At 46.1% G+C, this 22,637-nt stretch overlaps 1 protein-coding gene across 4 annotated transcripts in view; it reads left to right on the forward strand.

Moving 5' to 3' along the window:
- PDE5A (phosphodiesterase 5A) overlaps positions 1–22,637 on the forward strand; it is a 209,258-nt gene that overhangs the window by 91,490 nt on the left and 95,131 nt on the right. For all 4 annotated transcript variants that reach the window (XM_078783484.1, XM_068102486.2, XM_068102484.2 and 1 more), the window contains exons 9-11: positions 4,486–4,564; positions 7,197–7,372; positions 8,912–8,962. In XM_078783484.1, the coding sequence (XP_078639610.1) occupies positions 4,486–4,564; positions 7,197–7,372; positions 8,912–8,962 (306 nt within the window). The remainder of the gene's footprint in view (positions 1–4,485; positions 4,565–7,196; positions 7,373–8,911; positions 8,963–22,637) is intronic.

Raw genomic sequence — 22,637 nt, forward strand, 5'->3', positions numbered from 1 at the left:
TAGTCTGCCTGTCTGACAGTCAAACAAAATTTAAAATCATTCCTAACTGGAAACTTACTGTTTTTAAGGATATCATAAAGGACACAAACGACAGGCAGAAATAACTAATCTAACTTGTAAAAATAAAGTGGTGTGACAGATATTGTATCAATGGCAGTAAACTTCCAAAAAAACGTTTTTTTTTTTACAATCTTTTAAATATTAATTTTATTTCAATTAAATTATATTCTTGAACACCGAAGAACACAAATCACTTTGTTGGCACTTTCAAAAACTTTTCGTTTAGCAGTATGTGGACAAAATATTACAGCATTTTCCATCATCTCAACCAATCAAATTTGACCCTCCCAGACCCTCCCCGTGTTCTTTTTTCTCAAGAAAGCTCGGGGTAAGGTGTTCTATGAACTCTCTAGTTAAGTCATCTCAAAGAGATGACCATTATCACCCGGCTGATTGTTCTGAAACCTGACAGATTAATACAAGACAGTAGGCTGCACAATCGCTCTGGCTTCGATTTTTCGATTTTGGATCAGGGGGACTCCCAGAGGGTGTTACCCCTGAAACCTTGGATCCATACTTGTCCCTTATTTACCAACCAATTTATCTGAAACTCGATAACCGATACAGCCCTTCTACTCGATGGTCTGCAGGATTACTCGGTCATAGATTTTTGATTTCAGAGCATGTGGACTCAGAGGGGAAAAAGGGGAAGGTAAGGGGGGGGAGGGTACCAAGGGGTCCCCCAAAATTAGCAGAGGTCTGAACTACATTCTCAAGAGATGACCGTCAGCCCACTGGGGGATATTTTTTTAGTATTGCATCAAAATGTCACAATAACACAGATTTAATGATGCACATGCTGTTTGGAAATGTGTGAGGGAGGGGTTGGAAGGGGGTGAGGGGGAGTGTATGTATATGCAGGTTGGGAGGGTTCATGTCATGTGTGGGCAGTCTGTCCCAATACCACAGGTTTCAGTGTGTACAGTGTAGGACAGATGAGGGGAGCTCATACTTTACAAGCTCTTCGCATCAGTCCACATTGTAAGCAAACTTTTGTTTGTCAAAATGTTCACTCCTCAAATTTTTATTTTATCAAGAGTGGCTAATGTCGACATTGCAGTATGATAAAGAAACTAGAATGACACTCGGTAGAGGTAGAGTACATACCTCTGCCAGGCTGAACAGTTTACAATTTGTATCCCACTGATAGGCCGGATCTGCATCCGTACATTAACCAAAATCTAATGGACTTGCTCTTGTCATGTACCCAACACGTCCACCACGTTTTGACCGAATCCATCCATAACTTTTTGAGACATCCTGCTCACAGACAGACAGACAGAGAGACAAACATTGGTGAAAACGTAACCTCCGTCCACCTTTGATGGTGGAGGTAATTATGTTGTTTTTCGTATTACTCTGCGCACACAAAGCAGGGTTAAGCAATTGGTTAATGTCTGTCTGTCTTATCAGTTCATGATCAAGAGACTAATTATTTAAATCGAATGTTATGTTTTAAAGACTAATCGGAACATGAATATGAAGATAAGTCTTTCGTTTTACCATACCTTGGCTCTGAAGTTGTCCTGATCACATATGCACAGAGAGGAGTGAACCACCTTTTGAGGCCATTTTCCCCCGCAGAGCAGGGGTTGGCCTTTTTTGGGCACATTGGTCCCCTTTTCGAAGCAATATTTTATGGCCGGATGCCCTTCCTGCCACCAACCCTGTTGGTTGCCTCTTGTGACACACAAGGGATTACCAGTGAACTGGTACTCAATTTGCCGACCTCGGAAGGATGACAGGCTGAATCAACCCCCCTGGTGTTAATTCAGCGATCGTCCGGGATTCGAACCCAGGATCCTAGGATCCCAAGCCGGCACCCTAACCGCTAAGCCAACACCAGGCTTTGCACAGAGAGGAGTGAGATAATATTTTTACTATATGTTAGCCTGGCAGTGAAACAGAAATTGAAAATCATTCCAAACAAGAAACCTAATGTTTTTAAGGACATCATAAAGGACACAACCAACAGGCACAAATAACTAATGTAATATGTTAGATCGGGTGATATAATATATACTGGCTGGGGCAAATGGCATTAAAACCAGAATTCATTTATTTACATGACTTTTACAATATTTATTTTATTTTATTTTAATTATATATTTAAAGACTGGAGAACACATCACCTGTCATAATACTTCCAAGAAACTCCAGTTTTGCAGTATTGTACTTCACTTTAAATAAAGGTTCAATAGGTGGTGTATAAGGACTGCTTCTGTACTACTTCAATAATACAAAAGCTGAGGATTTTTAAAACGATCGTTAATATAATTATTTTGTTAAAATTTAAGTGAAATTGAAGTTTTACTGCATGGGTATCCTGTTCTATGAACCTTCTAGTTATTGTTATTTTCATTCGAGATATTTTATTTTTAAATACTTTGGAAGATATGACGGTAAGTCCATAGATTTTATTTAAAACCCTAATAATTACCTGCTTTATTGAAATTCTTGTACATGACAAATAACTTCAGCCACAGATAATACCACTGTGTGATAATATATATATATATATACAGTGCGTTTCAAAAAAAAGGTAATCCGAATTCAAGGGGTTAATATGCAAAGGGTATTTATTTTGACAATTTACATGTGGTTTATCAATTATGAGGAGATCCTCAGCTTTCCATTGATGCCTTTCATGCATCATTGCTGTCACATGTGACCGAGTACATGTTCATTGAAAATGACAAGTTCAAATCGCATTTTTACAAGTTTGGCTAATATTTTGCAAGACAGTTTGTTTTGCAAGATGTTTGCAAGTTTTGCAAGACAGTTTTGCAAGATGTTTTGCAAGACAGTTTTAAATGGACGCATTACTTGTCGACTGCCAAGTTGATCATGTAAAATTGTTATGCTGGTCTGGCAATCGTCGGTTGCATCATCCTTTGTTTAAGATGGGTATTTAAGATGGGCCTACAGTGTATGGGTTTAGAGACAGTCTGAGTCATTGAAAAGATGGTTCAACTTACGACTGAACAGCGGACCTTCGTGGTTACAACCTTTCACCAAACTGGAAGTTTGCAGCAAACTCGTGATGCGTTCAGGGAACGTTTCCCAGAATGGCAGCCTCCAGCAGTCAAAACCATCTGGGTGAATGTTAGAAAATACCAAGAGGATGGCACTAGCCTCAACCGCAACAAGGAGAATTCTGGTAGGAGGCACACTGGGCGATCGGAAATGAACATTGCAGCAGTAAGGCAGCAAGTTTTGGAGCATCCTAGGGATACCAGCGCAAGACGAAATGGGATGGGATTGCCTTTGGCAACATTCAACCGAATCACAAGCCTGGACCTCCACTAACATCCATATTGGATTCACATCCGGCATTAACTTACGCCAGGGGATTTTGCCAGGAGGCTGATGCTTGCCAGATGGTTGATAGCACGTTGCGAAGCAGATGTCAATTTCCTGCGGTATCTCGTTATCGGCGACGAAGCTGCTTTCGTCATTGATGGCAAGGTCAATACCCATAATGTTCTTGAATATGCACCGACAGGACAACCCCCGGAATTTAATTTTGACACCAACATGAATCGACAAAAGTGGACTGTTTGGTTGGGACTTTGTGGAAGTGGTCAGGTGATCGGACCATTTTTCTTTCAAAGGAATGTCAATGGTAACAGGTATCTGCAGATGATCAATGATGAAGTTTTACTGCAGCTGGTGGAGACCGTTGAGCGACAGGTTCGTGATGTCTTCAGATATCTCTGATGGGCCCAAGACGGTGCCCCAGCACATCGTCTTATCGCTGTCCTAGATCGACTGAGGGAACTCTTTGGAGACCGAGTCATCGCCCTCAACCATGCAGTGGAATGGCCGCCAAGATCACCTGACCTCACACCATGTGATTATTTGCTTTGGGGACATTTAAAGAACAAGGTGTTCGTAACTCCTCCCCGTCATCTTGACTAATTGCAGGGCCGTATTCGACATGAAGTGGATGCTTTGCGCAATGACCTGGCTTTGGTGAGACGAGCAGTTCAGGGCATGCTCCGCCGCTGTGAGCTTTGTGTTGAAAGAGGAGATGGACATGTTGAAGGTGTGGGTGCATAAAGGCCAATCTTTCCTGAGAAAAGTTCACATCTGACGTTCATTTTGCACCAATTATCCTGACTTGCAGCATCGATTAGCCAAACTTGTAAAAATGCGATTTGAACTTGTCATTTTCAATGAACATATACTCGGTCATGTGTGACAGCAATGATGCATGGAAGGTATCAATGGAAAGCTGAGGATCTCCTCTTAATTAGTAAACCACGTGTAAATTGTCAAAATTAATAACCTTTGCATATTAACCCCTTGAATTCGCATTACCTTTTTTTTGATATGCACTGTATATATATTTATAAATGTGATGTATAAAACAATGCAAAAGTACATTCTTCTTGAACCAACACCATCGCTGTCTGCCGACAGAATGAGGATGCAATGGAATGGAAAACCAACAGCCTGCTTTGTGCACCCATTTGCAACAGGAAGAAAGACACTGTTATTGGTAAGAAACATTAATCAGATCCTTTTTGGACAATTTCAGAATATCATATGCAGCAGAAACTTATATTTGGTCTTATTGCTGAGGAACGACATTTAAAACTTCAGAGAAACTCATTTTATTAGTAAGGGCTGTAAGTTGCATGTTTGGGACTTTGATCAATGTCAGGATTTTTTTTAAAGGAGCCGAAGAATGGACCATTCGTCAGTTTGTGCACCTGAAGAATGTGATCTTAAAGATTAAAATAGGACCACTGGACCTTTGGCTTGTCTGGGCCCTGGCATAATGTATCCCAAATTTGGTAGCATTCTGACTGGTGGTCTAGAGAAAAGGATTTTTGAAGGAATTTACAAATTCCACAATTTTGACACATTTCCGGCCATGTGACTGGAAAGAGCTTCGCAATCCCCGTTACCAGTCATGAGCAGAAGATTGCTGCCAAATTTTATCTGGATCGACCCAGTGGTTTGGCCGGCGAAGTCTTGATACGCAACGGACAGATGGTGCACGATGGACAATCATTCCAGATAAGCTAAAAATGGTGGAATCCTCACCATTTCCCATTAATATATTTGCTTCCCATTAAAAACAACAGCTGCTGTTTGGGACTTTTCTGGGTCCTTTCTTTTTGGGTTTTTTTTCAGTAGCTGTTGCATAAAGGGGTGAGCAAAATCAAACGAGAGCAACTAACTAAATTAAAGGATTAAAAGTGAATTGGTACTTCACTTTCACCTTACCTTGACGACACATTTTGAGTTTACATGAAGTAAAGAAAAATGGAGGCTCAAACTCTTAACAGAGTTTTGGGGCGTGTTCCATTGAGTTAAGAAATGTTTCAGGGCGAGAATCAATCGAGGACTAATCGTCACTCCCTCGCAGGATACTCGACTGAATGGGCAGGAATATGCAGGTTCATCAGGGTGCAGGTGATATCTTGCCTCCTCATTGTGAAAGACAATTTTGGGCTTTCAACATCCACCAAAACCAGCGCTCACAAACGCGTCCTCATTCTGAATGTCCTTCCGATGGATGGCGTGCATATTGATGCATCACTCTGCATGTGAAACAGCAGGGTGACAGTTTATCGCTGGGTCGAGATTCGAACCCAGGCTAGACGGATCAATGATGAGTGCACATCCTTTCTCCAGCACACTTGTTTGCATGTAGTCTCCAAGTTCATTTTGAGCTGATATTGTGAGATCTCTCAGATTTATTTTAAGCATTGGGTGGTCTTGAGCCTGGTGTTGGCTTAGCGGTTAGGGTGTTGGCTTGGGATCCTCGGATCCTGGGCTCGAATCCCGGTCGATCGCTGAATTAACACCAGGGGAGTTGACTCAGCCTGTCATCCTTCCGAGGTCGGCAAATTGAGTACCAGCTCACTGGTAATTCCCTGTGTGTCGCAAGAGGTGACTAACAGGGTTGGCAGCAGGAAGGGCATCCGGCCATAAAACATTGCTTCAAAAAGGGGACCACGGTGCCCGAAAAAGGCCAATCCCTGCTCTGCGGGGAAAAATGGCCTCTGAAGGTGGTTCATTAGGTGGTCTTGAGAAAATAATAAGAATGGAAAATGGAGGCAGAATTTATTGGACTATTGCACTGTTCTAAACATTCATAGTCATATAAGTGGACCTGGAAAATAACATAACATCACCATGTGAGCATCACCTTGAAAGTGCAAATTGTTACGTGCCTGCCAGAAATTGTTTAATGATTATTTGATAAATAATTTTTCTGATTTTCTTCTTTTGTATACAGCACAAGACTTCGGGGTGGCATCATTGAGGGTGCGGCTGTGCCACTGATGCGATGCCTTCTATAGGTTAGGGCAGGAATTTGGGATTTTGCATTGGCTCGCTTACTCTTCCTGAAGAACACCATAAGATATTATCCTGATAGGATGGTGCAGATGTAGAGCACTAATGTTTGGGCTGTGTTAACTAAATTTGGTTTTGACCAAACTATGAACAACCAGGTTTTTTCTCTCCTCTGTGAGAGTGTGGCTTATGGAAGATGATAATTGAACTGGCAGTGGGGCAACAATTGGGCACAATCAGCAAGTGAAGGAATGAACCGAGTCTACCGTGACTATGGGAAAAGCTATGGGAAAAAGCCTTGCTTTTTGAGTGAGTAGGTCTGATTTTCAAAGGAAAGACTTGGATCGACAGAGGACGCCCAGTCCGTGACCGACTTTGGAGTCCAGTTTTGTTATGTGGTTGAGCCAGGAGAGGTCATGGCTTATTACGAGTCTATAAGCTCAAGAGACTGAACCTTTTCCAGTGTCCGACCATGAAAATGGGTGTGTTAGCTTGACAATCCCTCACTTAACTAGTGATAGGGTCAGACAGTATGAGAGTATTACATCACAAAAAACGTTATCCCTCAGATAGATGATAAGCCAAGTTTATCGTCAATTAGCATTAGTTGGTGGTTTGAAAAAATCTCATGGTGTGTTTGTACGAATAGCATGTGGGTTATTTCCGGTACATTGAACAAATTTCCAAATCTATACCAAAACAGGGGGCACTGCATCTGAAACCCAATGATGCTTCCCAAATACAAGATCTGCATACCAGAGAAGAAGGAAACGGATTTTAAGGGAATGACAAATCCATACATCTGTTTGTGTTTGTTACAGGTGTGTGCCAATTGATGAATAAATTGGAGGAGGATACGAACGAAGTGGTTGCATTCGACCAAAATGATGAGCAGTTTGTTGTGGCTTTTGCACTTTTCTGTGGCATGGCAATCGACAACACACGCATGTTTGAGACGGTGTCGAAATCTGTCGCCAAGCAAGCCGTGACGCTGGAGGTAATGTGAATCAAGGGGATGTGCGTGTTGTAAGACCTTCAGGGTTAACCTGGTTGATCTCTGGAACAGTCATTTATATTCTAATTCCGATAGCCACCTTGAATGAATTGTTCAACTGTATTACCCGTTGACAGGTATAGTCATAAAATACCCCAAAGTACCTCAACACTGTACTATTGTTTAACTGAAAATTAAATAAAAATTCTCTCCAATCCCACGTCCACTTATTAAGTGTCTTTATTAAGTTTATGTTATTAAGTTTAACACACCCACGTCCACTTATTAAGTTTATGTCTTTCAATCCTGACAAATCTCACACTCTTACTATGTCTCTCCGAAAAGATCGACTGGACAACCCTCCCATCTACTTTCTCAACAATCCTCTCCAAGAAGTTCTGTCGCTCAAGATTTTGGGTCTCACTATCTGCCATGATCTTTCTTGGGAAAACCACATTTCCAAGCTGGCCTCCAAAGCCAGTCGCCGACTGGGCATCCTCCGTCGTGCGAAGTCCTTCCTCGGCACACCTGAGCTCCTCACCACATACAAGGCTTTCATCCGCAGCTCAATGGAATACTGTTCTCCCCTATGGGCCGGTGCTCCTGCCTCACACCTAGCTCGGCTTCACGCTGTTGAAACCAAAGCTTTCAGAATTATTGGAATCTCCCGCGATGAAGCTATCTCTGAGGGCCTTTCACTCACTCACCGCAGGCAGGTAGGTGGTCTTTCTGTCTTCTACCGACTCCTCTCCGGCCTTGCACCCCCAGCTCTCTCTGTGCTCTGTCCCCCAAATATTCCTACAGGTCGCACAAGATCTGCCAGCAACCCTCTGATGGTTAAACTGCCGAAATCTCGGCTCTCCGCTCACCTTCACTCTTTCATTCCTCTTTTCTCCCGCCTCTGGAACAAACTCCCTCACTCCCTTCAATCCCACTCCTCCCTCCAGGTCTTTAAAACAGCTGTTCACCACCATCTCTTATCTTCCCCCATCCAAAACCTTGATCTTTTCTACCCCCGCTAATTCACCCCAGATCCACCTTGTTTGAAATTCCAACTTCTTTCCTGGAAGTCCTGGCAGTGTCCATATGTTTTATACCTCTCCCACTGCCCCCTTCCCACGCCCCCCCCCCCAAAAGCCCTCGCCCTCTCTCAGATCTCTCGATGTCTCCATGTCTCTCGGTCCCTGCTCTCAAATGTTGTGTTTGTGTCCTTCCCCCTCTCTCCCCATCTTGTCTACCGCTCCCTATGTTATATGTTTTATGTGTCGGTTTGTCTTTCTGTGTGATTAATGTTCGCTCTTTCACGAGCCTCGATATTGTATACAAAAAATAAAAAAAAAAATAAAAAAAAAATAAAATGATACAGAGGGGAAAGGTCACGGTGAATCGATCCTGGTGATCTACAAAATTACATTAAAACAACCAGCCGACTCTGGTTTTAGCATCCAGTAGTGTGACCAAGGGCTTAAGTTACAATAAGGAATAAATTGGGAAGAAAATTTTGTGAAATAATGTGGTGTGGTTTCTGGGTTTTTTTTTAAGGTGCTGTCTTACCGCATGATGGCACATGATGAAGAAATAAAGCGATTGCAGGTAAAAGTGGTTCACCTCATCATCCCGAGAAATCAGATAAAATGTAAAGTGTGATTTTTCTGCTCTGCAATGAATTTTTATTTATTTATATGCATCGCATGATGCTCTCGATTATATTAGGATTACTAGCATGGATCGGCCACTACACTCGCCTCACCACATGTCGTCGCTACAGAGGCACAGGCTTATTTTAACAGAGGATAATGACATACCTGACTGAACTTGAGTTGCTGTGAACTTGACACCAATCATAATATAATTTTTTTTTTTTTGTAATATTGTTTATATTATTTATTTGTAATCTAACAAGGTCCAATTGGTGTAAAGGTCTAAATGGTCAAGGGTTCAAGCTGTCTAATGGGTCTAAAGCATTTTACGGGCCTTTTGCGTTGTCAGGGTGTTTTGGGTCCTCGGGGTCTTCAGAGTCTTTTGCATCTTTGGGGTATTTTGGGTCATCCGGGTCTTCAAAGGTTTTTAGGGTATTTTGGGTCCTTGAGATATTTTGGGTATTTGGGTCTTTAAGTGTCTTTGGGGTATTTTGGGTCTTTGGGGTATTTTGGGTATTTAAGGGTCTTTTGGGTCTTTTGGGCATTTTTGTCAACTGGTTCTGTAAGGGTCATTGTGGTATTTTGGGTCCTCGAGGTCTTTTTGGGTATGTTGGGTCTTCAGGGTTGTTAAGAGTCCTCAGGGTCTTTTGGGTACTCTGGGTCTTTGGGTTCTTTTGGATCGTTTGGGTCTTTTACATCATCTGGGTCTTTTGTGTAATCTGGATCTGTAAGGGTCTTTTGGGTTTTCAGGGTATTTTGGGTCTTTAAGGGTCTTCAGTGCCTTCTGGGTCTTTTGGGTCTTTAGGGTATTTTGGATTTTCAGGGTCTTTAAGGGTCTTCAATGGTTTAAGGGGGTCTCAGCAGTCAAAAGGGTCGAAAGGAATATTCCAACCGTACGTAATTAATTGACTTGACGCCCCGTAATTAATAGACGGGATGCAACCAACATGCAAACAGTACGTAATTAATAGACATCTAGTCACACGGCTTCACCACCTCACTGCATTATGGCTTCACGGACCGTGCTTTTCGTTTTTATATATACTAGAATATAATAATTTATATATACTATTTTTATATATCACCCACATGCTGAATGGAGAAGGTGGATCAGACTCGGCAACGGTTGTTAGAGTGAGATGTGCATGGACGAAGTTTCGGGAACTGAGTGGCGTGCTGACGAGGTAGTACAGCGGATAACAACAACAATTGTGCATTTTATGAGAAAAGAATGAAATTTCTAACATAGTTAGTGCATACCAAAAGGTTTATTTTCAGATGTGGAGGGAAGTCAGATTTGACCTCTGAGGACCGTGAGAGGTCAAATCCAAGATGGCCGCAAGTCCACCGAGTCTAATGTTCAAACGCGCTTAATTTTGGAACCAAATAGTGTAGAAAAACATTATAGGTGTCATTTCCAACTAAATTGGGGATGCTCCTGATGAGCTGTGGGTTGCCTTTGGTGTCGGGTCAAGCTTTCGGTACATAGCTGTTCACGAAATGGTTGCCACATTGAATCCAACACAGTGTCTGACTCTCCCAATCTTTCACGCTTTCACCTGGTGTGATACTGTATCTGCATTCGCTGGCAGAGGAAAGAAGACTGCCTGGGAAACTTGGAAGTCTTTCTTAGAGGTGAATGATGCTTTCAATGAACTCCTAGGCAGGCCAAGTGAGGTCAGTGAAGGCTCAATGTTACTGCTGGAGCGATTTGTGGTGCTGATGTACGACCGAACCAGTGAGAGCAAGGAAGTGAATGATACCAGGAAACAGCTCTTCACACAGAAGTGTAGAACTCTAGAGAACATTCCTCCAACCCAGGCAGCACTCAAGCAGCACATCAAGCACACTTGCTACCAGGCCAACTGTTGGAACCAGGCATTGGTCATGGATCCAGAGATGCCAGACCCATCTGACTGGGGCTGGACAAAGGAGACAACTGGGTGGCAGCCTCTTTGGACCACTCTCCCTGAAGCATCAAAATCGTGCCAAAATCGATCCACTGTGGCTGCAAGAAAGGGTGCACTGGACGCTGCAAGTGCCAAAGCTGCACTCAAGTGCACTGCACTGTGCTTCTGTTCTGGAGACTGTTAGATTTTGATCATTACCAATTTTCATCATTGCACTTGATTTAATGTAAGCTTTTGTGGACATACTTGCTTAACTAGTTATTTTTTCAGAGGTTATTGCATCATTCCTTGCAGTGTAAACACTTTTTTTCATCATTTCTGGTCTTTGGGTGTTCTGTACCTATCCCTCCCTGTACCTGAAAAAAATAAAGTTTTAAAAGTTCAAATGAACTTTTTCCAATAGCAGTTCCAACTGCAGTATCATAAAAATAGATATTTAACGTAATTTGACCTTGACCTAAATGCATGTCCTTGAGTTCTGGCGATCTCAAAAGTATCACCAAATGAATGGGCACCCCCAATTTAGTTGGAAATGACACCTATAATGTTTTTCTACACTGTTTGGTTCCAAAATGAAGGGCGTTTGAACATTAGACCCGGTGGACTGGTGGCCATTTTGGATTTGACCTCTCACGGTCCTCAGAGGTCAAATCTGACTTCCCTCCACATCTGAAAATAAACGTTATGGTATATACTAACTATGCTAGAAACTTCATGCTTTTCTCCAAAAATGCACAATTTGTTAAAATATGAGAGCTTATCTGCTGTACTAAGGAGGGGAGTGTCGTTGAAGCTGAAGGGAAAGGTGCATGCTGCATGTGTGAGAAGTGTTATGATTTATGGGAGCGAGACATGGGTAATGAACGTAGAGCAGCAACGAAGGCTGGAAAGGGTGGAAATGCGAATGGTTCGGTGGATGTGCAGAGTGGAGTATCGTTGAGAGAGAGGAAGACAAATGATGAATTGCGAAAGATGATGGGAATAGAGCCTGTGATGGATGATGTGAAGAGAAACAGGTTGAGATGGTTTGGTCATGTGTTGAGGAAGGATGAAAGTGACTGGTTGAGAAGAGTGATGGAAATGAATGTAGAAGGAAGTAGAGGACGGGGAAGACCGAGAAAGACTTGGCTAAAGATGGTGGAAGAAGAAATGTGGGCAAGGGGGTTACCAAGGAGAGATGCAGAAAATAGGGCAAAATGGAGAAGATTGTCGTGGGGCCAGCAGGGCTAACCCCCGCTCTAGCAGGGAAAATGGCCTTAAAATGCCTGTTGTTGTTGTTGTTGTTGTTGTATATACTAGAATATAAGACCAGTCGCTTCACTGATGGAAATACCAATCTTTGCTGCGATGGCTAATCTATGGGGGAAGAAAAAAAAAGAGGATTCCTGAAAGATGCTGCTCTCCGTGCAGGGATAACCAACGTCACATGTTGGCATTTGCAGTTTTGACACGCGTGTCCATGTACCCATAAAAAAAAGTTACCCGAATTCCTGGGTAACTTCTCTGGAGTTACACTCCGGGGAGTTACCTGAATCCACCGTAGTTGGATTTATTGAAATCCGTTAATCCGTTCTCAAGTTATAACACGACAAACCGACAGACAAACAGACAGAATTGGCTCCTTTTATAATATGGATTTGAAGATGTTGTTTTGGTCACAAATATACATGCATAACCATATATGTTTGCTCCATTATAATAAGATGTCATGTAAGATACGAGATATACAGTACCACGTTAACCAGCTGTCCAAACATTCAACAACCACTGCAACCACAACAAATAAGATCATCTTTCGCAGCCCACACCATAAAGTGGAAGTTAGTTTACTCAGAAATACCAAATGCATTCTTGTTTGGATATAACTCACTTCGTGCTTTATTATAGTAGTTTAGGCATTTGACTGGGAGGTGTCTTTCCTTCCCCTCCCTCCATCACCCCCTTTCCCTCTCTCCACCTTCCTCCCCTCACCCACTACCAGTGTGTTACCACCTTTAGATTCAGTTTCAGATGTTTCAAGGGTGTCGATATGGCACAAGCATGGAGTACAGAGGATCCTCCGCCTGTCTGTGTTTCCTTGTGTGTAATGGGACAGATAGCATATATATTATAAAAGGAGCCATGTCTGTTTGTCTATCTGTCTGTCTGTTTGTCGTGCTTTAACCTGAGAACGGATTAACAGATTTAAATGTAACCAACAACGGTTGATTCAGGGAACTCCCGGGAAGGTTTGTGACACACACACACAAAAAAAAGTTTAAAAAAAAAAAGTGAACATTGGCACACGTGGTGAAACTGCAAACGACAAATCGCGGAGCAGGTTATCCCTACACGGGAGAGCAGGATCTCTCAGGAATCCTTTTTTGTTCTTGCTCCATCGATTAACCTTCACAGCTCTGCCATGGAAATGGAAAGCCCCGTTTTTTTTTTAGCACTTGCGCAAAGGCAGAGACGAGGGGACCTCAGAGTTTGTATCTTGGCATGGCCTGTGCCTAATACGTACCCCAGACAGTTTTATCAAAACAAAGAAGAGAGGGCGAGGGTGAGAATTTTTATTTTATTTTTATTTTCCTCTTATTGTGTTGTATATTATTCACAATTCAATATTCCATTAACACTCTCCACCTCCCTGGTCAATGAGTGTGTGTATGTATATGAATGAATGAATGAATGATCGTTTTATGGCCATTTTTCCCCGATAGAGCGGGGGTTAGCCTTGCGGGCCCCATGACGATCATGGTTCCCTGTTTGAGGCAATGTTTTTATGGCCGGATGCCCTTCCTGACGCCAACCCTTGGTCACGCTCTTACGATGCGCAGGGATACGGTGTACCTATTCTAAGCCGGGGTACACACCGGGATCATTCATCCCAGCAAGCTGGTACTCAATTAGCCGACCTCGGAAGGATGACAGGCTGGGTCAACCCCCCTGGCGTTAATTCAGCGATTGACCGGGATTGGAACCCAGGATCCTGGGATCCTAAGCCGGCACCCTGACCGCTAAGCCAACACCAGTGTGTGTGTGTATGTATATATATATATATTGTTACGGATCTCAACGTCGGCCTTTTCCCCTTACCAAGGGGGGTTTAGCCCCTTGTCTGTTACTGACCGACGTGAGTCCTGGAAATCCCAACGCTCCTTCCGGTCGGGAGCAGCCAGGGTAATTGGTCAATGAAAAGTCCCAAGGACCTGAATGCCACTCCTGACCGTGAAGCAGGGAAGGGACTCCCGCTCGAACCACGGTTTTAGATGGACTAGTTGCCGAGCGGTTTTAGCAACCCGAAGTTCGAGCCGTTTAGCAAAGACTAACCCGATCCTGAGCATTGGCCAAATCGTGCCACGTATATCAATGGGGGACAGGACGAAAGCGATCGGAGGAGAAAGAAGAACCCAAAGGTACGAAATAACAGGGATTTATTACTACTATACAAAACCAAAGAAGAAGACAAGAAATAAAAGTAATATACAGGAAATGGAAGGAGCAGAAGGACACAGAGCAATTCCTTAAACAAGCTTAACTTATACCCAGACAACACAAAGGACAGACGATGGGCAGACTCACACGAATAGGGAATTGTAGCAGGAATGACGGGGAGAAGGTTCAGGTTCATGCAGATCGGCAGCAGGGAGGTCCGAGGATCGCGGCACACGTCGAGGTTTGCGTGCACGCCCTTGTTCGTTGGAGGTTGGTTCCGGCAGTTGCCATCGGTGTTGTTTGGTATGGCAAGCACGCTCCGGATCCTCTGCGCGTCTCCGCCTCCTGCGTCTTCAAAGCTCCTTCAACACCCACGGAACTCTTGTACGGTTTCTCTCCCGTGTGAATTAGTCTGTGTCTATTTAAAGTTGAAGAACAACGAAGACCTTCAAACACACGGAACACTTGCGCGGCTTCTCTCCCTCAGGACTCTCCTCACTCGTCTCGTCCAGCGCACCTCCCTCAGAACCCAGGTGGGGGCTCCCCACAACGGGTTATATAGGCCACACCCTCAAATCTTCACGAACCTCTCTATGTTCCTCTCTCCACCCTCTCAAGCCCTGCCCACTGAGCCTTGATTGGTCGGCAAGGGCTAGCTGACTCCACCTTGTATGATGAGGTGCCAGCCACGCCCTTGTTCGTTGGCTTGACCGCGTGTGCAATGGAGTTTTGGGGCCAGTCGAACGAGCCCCAGCCAAAGGGCAGCGAACGCTGCCGGCAATGGCGTTTTGGGGCAATTGAAAGGGGATTCTACGTTATTTCATTTGATGCAACGCAAGATGAACTAGTGGACACAGAGCCTTACCTGAGACATATAATAATGAGATAACTATTGCAGGAAGCCTATTATTTGCTATGTGGTGCGATGGACTAACTAAGGTGCAAACAATTAACAGCCAATTAAGGGGAAATGTACATAGGGGGTTATTAGGGATTTTAATACTAAATTTGATAAAGTGAAGGTTCTAAAAACCGTAACACAGCACCCTCATTCCTCACGGCACGTCTCGGGCCGACAAAACTTTAACTTCGTGTGACTCTCAGGTGTAATTCCCTCTTCAATTAATCTGACCCTGAGTGTGACACTTTTAAAACACAAATAAATATGTCCCGCTATTACGTTGCACCCGACCTAACAGATTCACGCCCACAGGATAACTGAATTGCGGGATTAATTTTCAAACTAAACATGAACGGTGGGGAGCATTATTTACAAGTGACGTTATTTGATTATTTACAAAACTGCAACCCAGGACCTGTTATTTCTTTTTGAGGGAAACAAAAAGAGAAAAACCTGTGGGAGGGAGGGAGACAGCATGCACTGCATCGACGCACCAGCACCAATAAAGAGCACCAAAATTCACAGTCACGCACCATCCAGTGCGACATTGCACAATACTATTTTTAAAAAACCACAACTGGTGGTCTTGGTCTTCTGCTCCCTATGCTCGCCGATGTCGTTCTTGATGTTGTCAACTCTTGGTCTTCTTGGCTTGCGGCCTATTTGGTGGCAGTAATCACAATAAAAAGCACAACCGTGTCCATTGTGTCAATGATCTCTCTGACTCTCTTGAAAATCCTCTCTATCTCTTTACTGACGACTCTACTCTCTGTCGCTCCATTTCTCATCCCTCAGATCGGCAGTCTGCAGCCTCCTCACTCTCTGCAGACCTGGACAAAATCACAGACTGGTCAAACAAGTGGAACATGTCTTTCAATCCTGACAAATCTCACACTCTTACAATGTCTCTCTGAAAGGACCGACTGGACAACCCTCCCATCTACTTTCTCAACAATCCTCTCCAAGAAGTTCTGTCGCTCAAGCTTTTGGGTCTCACTATCTGCCATGATCTTTCTTGGGAAAACCACATTTCCAAGCTGGCCTCCAAAGCCAGTCACCGACTGGGCATCCTCCGTCGTGCGAAGTCCTTCCTTGGCACACCTGAGCTCCTCACCACATACAAGGCTTTCATCCGCAGCTCAATGGAATACTGTTCCCCCCTCTGGGCTGGTGCTCCTGCCTCACACCTTGCTCGGCTTCACGCTGTTGAGGCCAAAGCTTTCAGAATCATTGGAATCTCCTGCGATGTAGTCAACGCCGAGGGCCTTTCACTCACTCACCGCAGGCAGGTAGGTGGTCTTTCTGTCTTCTACCGACTCCTCTCCGGCCTTGCTCCCCCAGCTCTCTCTGTGCTCTGTCCCCCCAATATTCCTTCAGGTCGCACAAGATCTGCCTGCAACCCTCTTATGGTTAAACTGCCAAAGTCTAGGCTCTCTGCTCACCTTCACTCTTTCATTCCCCTTTTCTCCCGCCTCTGGAACAAACTCCCCCACTCCCTTCAATCCCACTCCTCCCTCCAGGTCTTTAAAACAGCTGTTCACCACCATCTCTTATCTTCCCCCATCGAAAACCTTGATCTTTTCTACCCCCGGTAATTCACCCCAGAGTCCTTGCAGTGTTCATATGTTTTAATCCTCTCCCACCTCCCCCCAAGTCCTCCCGATGTCCCTGCTCTCAAATGTTGTGTTTGTGTCCTTCCCCTTCTTCCCCCTCTCTTATGTGTCCTCCCTCTCTCTCCCCATCTTGTCTGCCGCTCCCCTTGTTTTTTGTGTTTTGTGTGTCGGTTTGTCTTTTTATGTGATTAATGTTTGCTCTTTCACGAGCCTCGATCTTGTATACAAAAACAAAAACAAAAACAAACAAAAAAAAAATTGTTTTTATTTATGGCCAACAGGGGCCGACTATGGGTGGTTCACCTGTAGGCTTGGTGCCACCTCACCGAGGTCCGCAAGCAAGATCTTCCTCTGGCCAACCTGGCCGGTCCCAGCAGAGGGGCCATGCCACACAACGTGTGGTCCATAAGTGGTGCTCGGCCACAGTACTGTGGTCCATAAGTGGTGCGTGGATGCAGGCAGCTGGTTGCGGGGATTCGGGCACACAATGGCAGACTCCCGCATGCTCCCTTCAGTGCCCAGAGAGCACAGTCCATGGGTGGGGAAGGAAGACAAAGTGGCAGCGTTAGCGAGGGCAAGGGCGCAAGGGTACACATCAATAAAGGTAATGCAGAATGAGGTGCGCACGGAGAGCGAAGTGAGAAAGCTCGTTCCTAATGCACGCCACCCCCCCTGTCACCTACTCTACCCTTGCCCTTACCCCATATTTACAAAACAATTTACAATTCGTCTCTAGCGTCATGTCTTCCCCATATCTCCTGATATCAAATTTGTCCCACTCCCAATGTCTAACCAAATTTGCCATCACCAATTCATCATCAATCCTCATAAGGAGGGAGAGATGGAACATCAAGCACAATGTCTCACCCACGTCATGATGCGTCTCACCTTCCCAAAACATTTGCACACAAAAAAAAACATGGCATGGTGTGGAGTTCTGTCACCTCAGGTGAGTGGATGTAGATGGTGCGAGGAGATTTCAATCCTAACTACTTCCTAAATGACATTAACACACTTTACACTACCCGGGGTCTTTCCCTGCAAATCCATTGGCTATCTTACTCTATGCGGTTTTAAGAACCAAACTCCCATTGACCCAACTGTGGTGCTCATCAATATGGGGTCTCACTCCCCCGGTTCAACTCCCTGTGCCTTTGCACAATTTCAGGACTGGGTCATTTGGCTCCCCTAACAGGTCTACTTACCTGTGCGCCTCCGCCACTGAAGTTGCCTCCCGAGCTTACCTGCTCCTCGCGAACCGACCTGGGGAAGGCCCTCCCTGGCGCTTACCCCCTTGGTGCCCTCTCTGGCACTGGGCTACCCGGGTCCTTCCTCTGGATCCTCGGGCCCCATTGAACTCTAACTGGCTCCCAGAGCCTACCTGCGGCCTCACCTGGCCGACATCCTAACAGTGGCGGAGCGCTCAACCAACCATCCCTCTAACAGGCCATACGCCCAGCCATTTCCACGTCACTAATGCACCCATCCAAACACCATTCTTCCATATGCACCACAGATGCCAATATCCAACCACAATTTACCTATACCCTCTACCTAACTCTTAAACTACCCTCCCCGGGTATTCGTGATGGGGGTCCATCCTCCCCATACACTCCCTTCGCACCAACCACTCCACTCCACATTTTCCACCATACTCACTCCACACCATCCATTCCATACTCCATGTATTCCATACCATTTATTCCGAAAACCATTCTCCATACACCTGTTCACTTGCACACCTGTGCAATCATACTTGGTGCCACCTGCACCCTCCTTCCTCCCAGGCTTCTTCATTCAATACAATACAACGCACAATCACAATTATTCACTCACACACTGCTCCATACACTTTCATGCTCAATACAACCCACAATCGCACTTTTCACCATACACTTCCAACTCTCCAAACCATTGCCTCAGGCACCCAAATTCTCCCACGCTCATACACACATCTCTCCCGAGCATTCAATCTCAATTCCTCATTTACTCAACATGCTCACCCGCAAAAACTTCCATACCAATTCCTCATTCAATAAACCACAAACACACGGCATCATCTGATCTGACTACTCCCTTCTGAAACTTGCGCTTCCCAGTCGCCCCTTATATTATCGTGCTCCCTTGTCGTTATAATCCAACTAATCTATTCTACGTCCCCGACTACCTGCACAATGTCGCTACTTACCTCTACCGTTACCTATTGTCATTTTTCTAGATTCCTATACAATTATCCAAACCCTCCCTGACTTGGTTTTCACCGCCATAACCCCATAACTAGTGCTCATGTGCCCGGGTGTGAGGGATGGCAAAGTTGCCATCCCACCACATCGGGCATCTCCCACTATCAATTTTGCCCATCCAATTTTTCTGCCAATCAAATCTGCCAATCAATTTACCAATCAAATTTTCTCATCAATTTTGCCAATCACCAATTTCCTATCCCTACCAAATGTCCATTAACTTGAGCCCCGGTGCGTCGTTACATGCTCAAAGCTCGGCTTCGCAAAGCCGAGCAATGAATTCGGGTGGTTTGGTCGCCTGCAGGTTGAGTCCGTCCGGCATTCGGTTCAGGGGAGGGGGTTTGCTTGGGCCGAGGTTCAAAGCTCCATCCCGGCACGGGGCCTTTTGCTCCCAAGCGCGATGGGCCAACTTTGCCCGGGTGGAACGCCGCCACCATGGGGGGGTGGGGGGGGGGGGGGAGGGGTGGCGCCGTTCCGGTCCCTCCTAACTGCCCCTGAACCGGACCAGTCGCCTTGCCCGGCAAGGCCCGGACTCGACCGTGCGGGGCGGGGCCAGGCCCGGATCGTGCGCGACGCTCCGAAGAGGAGCGACGCATCACCGATCCGCGCCGAGCCTCGCATCCAACAAAGCGCACCGCGCACCGAGTGCTCGCGTCGGCTATCCGTCGCGCTAAACGCTGCCCCGGTCCAGGTCGATGCTTCACTTGCAGGCTCGCACGCATACGCGACCCCTTTTACACTCGCAAAACTCGGCATCTCGGCGCCTCCCATGCGTCCCACACACTCCGTCCATTCCACCACCGCACTCCCTGTTACACACTACACTTCTCGCGCAGCCTCTTGCGCACACTCTCCTGTTACATCCTCTGTAACACTCACCATCACGCGCTCCGATGTGCTCTCCCGCACTCACGCCACCACCAACTCAGGTGTACATTCCCGCACACGCTCGACCATTCCAGCTTTGCATTCTTCCATTCCAGGTGTGCATTCCTTCTCACCTGCCACAACCAACTCGTACTCCGTGTCACTCTCACCCTCGCACGTGCACTCCGTATCGCACAGACCCTCCGACGTGCATTCGCTCTCGCACTCGGTATCACTCCCACACTTTGTAACATGCTCACTCTTTGACGCACACTTTTTCCTCACACGCGTGCCATTTTCTCTCACACAGCGCCCAACGGACCTCCCACAAACGCCCGCGGTACGCTGGGATCCCAAGCGCGCGAAAATTCTTTCCGCGCCAAACACTCTCCTGCAAAACCTCTTAGCACCATATACAGCACGACTCACCTTTGGGATCCTCCTCTCCACGCACACCTGCAAATCTTTATAAGGATTAGCAAGTACGGCATCAGGATGTGAACTTAGACTTTGTGCAATTTCCATTCCTCCCTTCTCCTGGTGCTTTTCTACCAAGTCCGTCTCTCCAATCCCAATTTCAACTAGAACCAATTTGTTCCTTTCTTTCTCTTCGACAACCGCTGGCTTTATGAAAATTTTCTCTACTTCGGCGGTCGCCGGTTTTCCCAAACCCCGGGTCGCGATTTCTACCCCGGTCCACCCGGCGGTGCTTTGCTCCGACTCGCTCAACCCGCGCTTCTCAATCCGCGTTACCTCGTCGTGCACCCCCGCAACCTATTCGCTCAACCTGCGGTTAACGTCCCTCTCGGCTTCCCTTATCTCATATGCGGCTTGCCCCCTGGCCAACCCCTCATTAATTTATTTGGCTTGGCCAATTATGCCCCCCAGTTTGTCCCCTAATCTGCTTCCGAATCCCTCCAATTTGCTTCCTAACTTGTTTCCTACTCCTCCCACTTTGCTGTTTAATCCCTCACATTTGTTGTCTAACCCCTCAAATTTGCTGTCTAACCCCTCAAATTTGTTGTCTAAACCCTCAAATTTGGCTTCTAGCCCCCCGATTTGATTTCCCATGTCATGTCTCAATTCCCCAAATTGACTTCCCAATTGCTCACCCTGAGCCCTCGTCTCGTCCCTCTGCAGGTTGAGGGACGCTTGCATTTGCGCCATAAATTGCTCCATGAGGGCTCGCATGTCGCCCACCCCCATTGGTGCAGCGGGCGTGGCTGCCACAGCCACGTGCGAGCCGCCGCCATTTTGTGCGCCTGAAATCTTCGCTACCCAATGCATATTGCGCTCCTCCTCCATGATTCCCACTGCCTCCCTGGGGTCCTGGGTCGACTCTAAACCCTCCTCTAACTCCCCTACCGGCATCCGGTCGCCTTGATCATCCATGGCACGACTTAAATTTAGATGTTATTACAATCTCGGCCGCTCGTAATTTCGAGTGCGTTAAGCGCACTTCGGGTCTGAATCCCAACTCCTCGACACCAATTGTTACGGAAACGGGGATGGTGCTCCCCTTATCAAGGGGGGGGGGGGTTAATCCCCCTTCTATTTGCACTGGCCGTCTCCGATCCTGAAGCTACCCCGCTCCCCTGTGGGGTGGGATTGGCCGAGGTGATTGGTCAAGGGATTCCCGTACACCCCCGCCAATCCCTCCACAAGGCAGGTGGGTAACTCCGCTCGAAACCACGGACAAGATGGTATTTGCCGAGCGGTTTTAGCAACCCGAAGTTCGAGCCGTTTAGCAAAGACTAACCCGATCCTGAGCGTTGGCCAAATCGTGCCACGTATATCAATGGTGACAGGACGAAAGCGATCGGAGGAGAAAGAAGAAACCAAAGGTACGAAATAACAGGGATTTATTACTACTATACAAAACCAAAGAAGAAGACAAGAAATAAAAGTAATATACAGGAAATGGAAGGAGCAGAAGGACACAGAGCAATTCCTTAAACAAGCTTAACTTATACCCAGACAACACAAAGGACAGACGACGGGCAGACTCACATGAATAGGGAATTGTAGCAGGAATGACGGGGAGAAGGTTCAGGTTCGTGCAGAACGGCAGAAGGGAGGTCCAAGGATCGCGGCACACGTCGAGGTTTGCGTGCACGCCCTTGTTCGTTGGAGGTTGGTTCCGGCAGTTGCCATCGGTGTTGGTTGGTACGGCGAGCACGCTCCGGATCCTCTGCACGTCTCCGCCTCCTGCGTCTTCAAAGCTCCTTCAACACCCACGGAACTCTTGTACGGTTTCTCTCCCGTGTGAATTAGTCTGTGTGTATTTAAAGTTGAAGAACAATGAAGACCTTCAAACACACGGAACACTTGCGCGGCTTCTCTCCCTCGGGACTCTCCTCACTCGTCTCGTCCAGCGCACCTCCCTCAGAACCCAGGTGGGGGCTCCCCACATCGGGTTATATAGGCCACACCCTCACATCTTCGCGAACCTCTCGATGTTCCTCTCTCCGCCCTCTCAAGCCCTGCCCACTGAGCCTTGATTGGTCGGCAAGGGCTAGCTGACTCCACCTTGTATGATGAGGTGTGGGCCACGCCCTTGTTCATTGGCTTGACCGCGTGTTCAATGGAGTTTTGGGGCCAGTCGAACGAGCCCCAGCCAAAGGGCAGCGAACGCTGCCGGCAATGGCGTTCTGGGGCAATTGAAAGGGGATTCTAC

This window comes from Myxine glutinosa, chromosome 8, assembly GCF_964187855.1.
Source record: "Myxine glutinosa chromosome 8, kmMyxGlut1.1, whole genome shotgun sequence".
NCBI lineage: Eukaryota > Metazoa > Chordata > Myxini > Myxiniformes > Myxinidae > Myxine > Myxine glutinosa.